This window comes from Eupeodes corollae, chromosome 3 (genome assembly GCF_945859685.1).
Source record: "Eupeodes corollae chromosome 3, idEupCoro1.1, whole genome shotgun sequence".
In the NCBI taxonomy this organism is placed as follows: Eukaryota; Metazoa; Arthropoda; class Insecta; order Diptera; family Syrphidae; genus Eupeodes; species Eupeodes corollae.
In genome coordinates this window covers 17,532,774-17,538,401 of record NC_079149.1, presented here as the reverse complement: position 1 = coordinate 17,538,401, position 5,628 = coordinate 17,532,774, and the positions used below count along the sequence as shown (strand labels likewise).

Here is a 5,628-nt window from a genome sequence, read left to right as displayed (position 1 = left end):
CTAACTAGAGTGATTTAGATTTTGTATGGAATTTTAGGTTTTTGTAGGTTGGTAAGAAGGTTGTTTTCTTTTAATTTTTTGACATTTCGATGGTGACAGAAGTTGTAGTAGAGGCAACGAGACTCGTATTGTGTGCAAATTCGCATTGGGTGTGTTCGTTTACATTATCAAAAACGAAAATAGTTGTTTTAAAGGCATATAACATAACTTATTTTGTTTTAGCAAAAATTAGGGCTCGGACATTTTGAGTTTGTAAAAATTGAAATAAATTGACTCAATTTCTTTACAATCATTCAATTTTTAGGATTTTTTTTTCTAGTTTTTTATTAAGTAGCTTTCTCTTATGAAACTGTCATATTTTGACATAAGACATAGCTAAAATAGAACGATAAACACTTCATTATTACAATAAAATTTTAAAAATTTACTACAAGAATGGTGAAATATTTTCATTCACTCTGTTTTGTTGCATGAATAGTTTATTTATGACCATAATATTTCGCTAATAGGTGATCACCATTGGCTACCGAGTTGTTGCGATTTAACACTTGTATATACAAGATGAGAAGTTATAGAGGATATACAGACATGAATGTGTGAATTTATCTTGAAAAAATCCAGGAAAATAATAATATACTTTTGACGCACATTTTAAATTGTATTCAGTTATAACTTGAATTTTGCAGAATTTAAGTGAGTGTAGAGTTTTGGTATCATTTACATAAAATCAGTCTTTCACGAAGCCCCAAATAAAACCTTACAGTGTCAAATCACATGAACTTGGTACCCAATTCATATCACCAAAACGTTGTTGATCAGGGAACACATAATAAAGAATATTTAAAGTTGTATAGCTTTTCAGTCTACTTATGGCTTAACTACATTGAAAAAGTATATAAAAAGTGTAAAATTTGTACGAAGATTGTGTTTACTACCTACTTTAAAATTGTAAAAAAGGCGCGTTTAACAAAAATCTTTGATCTGAAAGACATCAATCACTCAATTGCTTCAACTTTATTTGTATGTATTGGTGTTTTTGAAAAGTTAACATTAAGGCCATTTTCTTCTCACTTTTGGTTTATAGAGATGAGAGATAGAAATGTTCAGTGTAGATAAAGGGTAGGGCCAATAATCAAAATTAAAGCTAACTTAAATATTTAACTGTGTTTTAAATATTTTGCCATACCAATAAACAGTTTAATAGTTAAATTTGATTGAGGGGAAACACAACTATAAACGGACAGTTAAATTGAAGTCCATGGTTTGCACTATCATTTTGACAGTACACGGAACAAATACTTTTCAGGTCAAAATAGTTGAGATTTATTGTGATTGTTGTCTGCTGATTCTTTGTGGCTATATTTTATAAAAAAAGTAAGTCGAACAATACTTGTTTTAATATATATTTGTGATTTTGTTCTAATAAATATCAATCATTTTAGAAATGGTTGAAAAACAAAATTTAAAACGGAGCTGATCGCTGATTGGACGATGGCAATGAAGGAGCTACTGGTCGAAGCAGCTAAACCACTTGCGCATGTTATAGACTCTAAGTTAAATGATGGCAAGTTATTAAAAGCCAAAGCTATAGCCTGGCAAAATATTGCTACAACGTTTCAGGCAAGTCGCTTTGAATTGACGCTGAAACAAGTAAGGGACCGATGGAGCCGCTACAAGCAGGAAGCGCGGACCAATTAAAGTCAATTTAATCCATCTCATATTGAGACTGGTGTCGGAAAACCTCCTAAGGAACCCTCTGAGATCGATATGAAATTGCTGAAATTTTCACTAAAGATTTTGTCGAAGATATCGCAGAATTTGATTGCGATGCAATATGCCTTGATGATTATGATGACAAGTAGAATATTTTCTCGATATGATTTGCAATTGTTTTTAAAATATTTTTTGTATTGCAAAGAAAACATACCATCCCCATAAAATCCACCAGAACCTGAATTGTATGGATATTTTATCTGCCAATGGACGAGAATTGTGCTTTTAAATGAATTTAACTTCATTTCCTTCACTGGAATTTGATTGACAGATAGATTGCCTCTAAAATATAACTGAATCATTCCGAGAGTCATTTATATTTTATTATAACAAACTGTAGTATTTATTTTAAGTTGTGATAAGAATATAAGTACTATTTTCTTTGTAGCATGTTAAGTAGAATCGGTTAAGTTAAGTTTAGTTTTAAAACATGAACCAACGTATGTACCCTTTTTAAAAAGTCATTAATAAATAATTGTTACTCAAACATTTGTTTTGTTTTCATTTTTTCTATCAAAAATTTGAAAACATTTACTATTTCGAACTATCAATAATTTTAATTTAAATATTGTACAATTTAATTTTAATTTTTTGGTTATTAGTATACACGCAAATTGATTCTCTGTTAAAGTTGAACTCAACAATACCTAAACGCGTGTTTAGCGGTTTTTTATTGATAAGGCCCAAAGCCAAAAGAATTTTTCACTTTTGCATGTTTTGAAGTTGAATCTAGTTAGACTTTTAGAACCCAATATGGGCCAGAAAAAGGCTATTATGTCTCATGTATCATCAGCAAGATTTGCACATATTTTCCACTAAGGAGTGCGATTCTGACAGCTATAACGCTACATTTTTTTGATATGTCTTCACATTTTAATGACTGCTTGCATAGACGACCGATTACGACTCCTTCAACCAACGTGATCAGTATTCACGTTTGAATAACCACTTTTGTAGTAAGTTTTAATAATTTAAAGCTGTGATTGATTGTTAGGCAATCTATTATCGTACATGGCAAACATTCACGTACTAAGGCTCAACTTTCCATCACTGCAGCACGAATTTCGACATGAGGTTTTTTTTATTTGATAGATATGTGCAAATAACTAATAATAATTATAGAAATTTTAGAGCGAGGAAACATTTATTTCTATTTTAAATTAATTCTCAAAGTTCACCTTTCACATTCAAAACACGCAAAAATGGTTGATTTAACATTTCTTCTCTGTTTTTTGTTCAGTGTTCTTTGATTTTAGTGCTCAAATGCAAAAAGTACTTTGCATATACTGAAACTCGCACCCACTCTACATCCTGTAGTAATCCAAGGAGGGTTGCAAGGAATGCAGCGTGCCACCCTTACATACCTAGTTGTTAGTACGCCGTACTATCAATTCAAAAAAAAAAACTTGTTTTAGACTCAAAAAAATTAAATACAAAAAAAAAATAGGGTTAAGTCCGAAAAGAAAATATTTGTAGTATGACTTTACGGTGTTTCCTCTTTTGTATATTTTAAACTTGTTCTATTGAGATTCCTACCTAATTGTAAAAAAAAAAATCATAAGGAAATTCATGCTGCGGTAATGGAAAGTCGCCCCTTCATACTATAATACTTCAAATAACAACTAAGTCTGACATTTGTAAAATGACAACACTGCCGATTGTCAACCACGAAATAAATTATCCTTCATTTTAGTTCATCACTTTGTTACTACCTGCAAATATTTTGAAAATACAAGTCGTCGAGTTTTAAACTTCTCATATTTTCTGCAAAAAGATCGATTCTGGAAGCTTTTGTTTTATCTACGTGGTAATTTTTTTTAGATATTCCGTTTAAAGGCAATATTTTTCACAAATAAATTTCACATTTGATTTTATGCCAATCAATTTTCATCTAAAATTGAAACTTCAGTTAGAACATTTTTGTTTTTAAATTGAACAAGCATCCGAACGCGGCTTATGCTTAAGTACTAGATTTTTGATATAAAAACCGTTGACAGCTGCCAATTCGCATACAAAAGCACCTTGCACTACCACTTTTTTATTTCCTCGAATCCATCCTTCCACCCGGCCCGGCATATTCTTTGGAAAAATCCATTTTTATTTTACTAAGAAAATTCAAATTCTTTGTAATACTAGTTTCAGTATTTTTTGAGTTAAAGGTTTTCAATTATTAGTTGAAAAAATAAACTAATCTAAAAACATGAACAAAGAAGAACACGACTACGCCTCGGACAGTGATGAAAGTGATGAAGATTTCTGCCCAGACAAGGCAAACAATTCCGGCGAGGACGACGCACCAAGTGAGGAGGATTCAGATGATCCAATTTCTGAGAACGAAGATGTACCTGCTAGTAAAAAACCCAAATCAAATCCAAAAAAGAAAGATCGAAGCAAACAGACGCCGTCGACGAAAGTAAAAAAGACAAACAAAGAATCAGTTGTTAAGGAAAAGGAAAACAAAGAGGAGGAGCGCATTGTCACGACACGCAATCGATCAGAAACAACCTCCAAGACGTCGATAGAAAAGGACGAACTCGATTCGGACGAAGAGGATTCGAGTAGGAAAGAAGCCCTATGGGCGGACTTCTTAAGTGACATTCCAACAACCACCACCCCAAGTAGAACAAACAAACCAGCAGCTTCAGCTTCAAGTAAAAAAGAAGCGTCCACCAGACCTACAGTTGAAAAGCAAGACACTCCGATTGCTCCTAAGGAACCAGAAAAAGTTGTCATCAAACAGCTTTTTGACTTCGCCGGTGAGGAGGTCGTCGTAGAGAAGACTGTTAGTGCAGATAGTATTAAATCGAATGGCTCCTCGAGGAAACTTCCAGCGTCGTCGTTGGAAGGACCTCGTGGATCTGTTAAGCGACCCGCAGGAGGTGGAATAGGTTCGATTTTAGGACAACTAGATAAGAAGAAGAAGATAAGTGTGCTGGAGAAGAGCAAACTTGACTGGGATAGTTTTAAGACAACAGAAGGAATTGATGAAGACCTACAGACTTTTAATAAAGGAAAAGATGGGTAAGTTTTAAAAATCTGTTATCGTCCTTTAATTTAATTGTTTTATTGCAGTTACTTACAAAGACAAGACTTTTTAGAACGTACCGATTTGCGGCAGTTTGAAATAGAAAAGAGTTTGAGGGCGTCCAGAAGAAAACCCATGTAAAATATCCAAATGCTCGAGAATGCCTTGCAGAGCTGGAAACAACTACTATCACACATAAAACTATCAAACAATAGACATTATACAAAAGCTACATAAATGTAATGTATGCAACTTGTAATTATTTGCTGCCATGTTTTGTTTTTTCAAAAAAAAAAAAGAATTTACTGATGATAAAATAAGGCGATATGTATGTACCTAACCGTAATTATTGTAAACAAAATATTGCAGGAAATATTTGTTTAGTTACAAATAAAATTAAATGTCGTCTCCAAGATATGGTATGTCTTTTGTAGGTTTATTTATTCGAAGACATCAATACAATTTTCGAATGGTTTTTAGTGGTCTGACTTTTCAAAACTCGAACGGATTTCTAGTTTTGTTGGCTATGTTGGTGAATTAAGATTTTTGCAAGCTTTAGGGCCATTTGCTTATTCGATTTATAAAACCTGTTTAAAGAATGAAAAACCCTTCCTTGATTCTTTCTTTGAACTAAGAGAAGTTATAGGAAACACAAAAGTAGATGCAGCTAAATGGAAGGAAAAGCTAAGCGCTTGGCGTCGCGTCGTATCGAACAAAATGTCAAAAACTAAACGGAATATTCTTTGGAGAAATACCGATTTCCTTTACTGATTTTATTGAAAAAACAAAGCGGAAAAACGTGAAGCTGCTGCCCAGGATGCTCTAGTGTG

At 32.9% G+C, this 5,628-nt stretch overlaps 1 protein-coding gene across 1 annotated transcript; it reads left to right on the top strand.

The window, feature by feature from the left end:
- Positions 1 to 3,788: 3,788 nt before the first annotated feature.
- Positions 3,789 to 5,213, top strand: LOC129949800 (craniofacial development protein 1). The gene is made up of 2 exons (XM_056061449.1): positions 3,789 to 4,794; positions 4,846 to 5,213. Exons 1-2 carry the CDS (start codon positions 3,974 to 3,976, stop codon positions 4,937 to 4,939), a joined length of 915 nt encoding a protein of 304 aa, XP_055917424.1. The 5' UTR covers positions 3,789 to 3,973; the 3' UTR covers positions 4,940 to 5,213.
- Positions 5,214 to 5,628: the final 415 nt, after the last annotated feature.

Excerpts from the sequence above, each read along its gene's own strand:
- LOC129949800 (XM_056061449.1), top strand. The coding sequence starts at position 3,974 with ATGAACAAAGAAGAACACGACTACGCCTCGGACAGTGATGAAAGTGAT. Across the intron at positions 4,795-4,845 it reads TTTAATAAAGGAAAAGATGG|TTACTTACAAAGACAAGACT; the intron begins GTAAGTTTTAAA and ends GTTTTATTGCAG.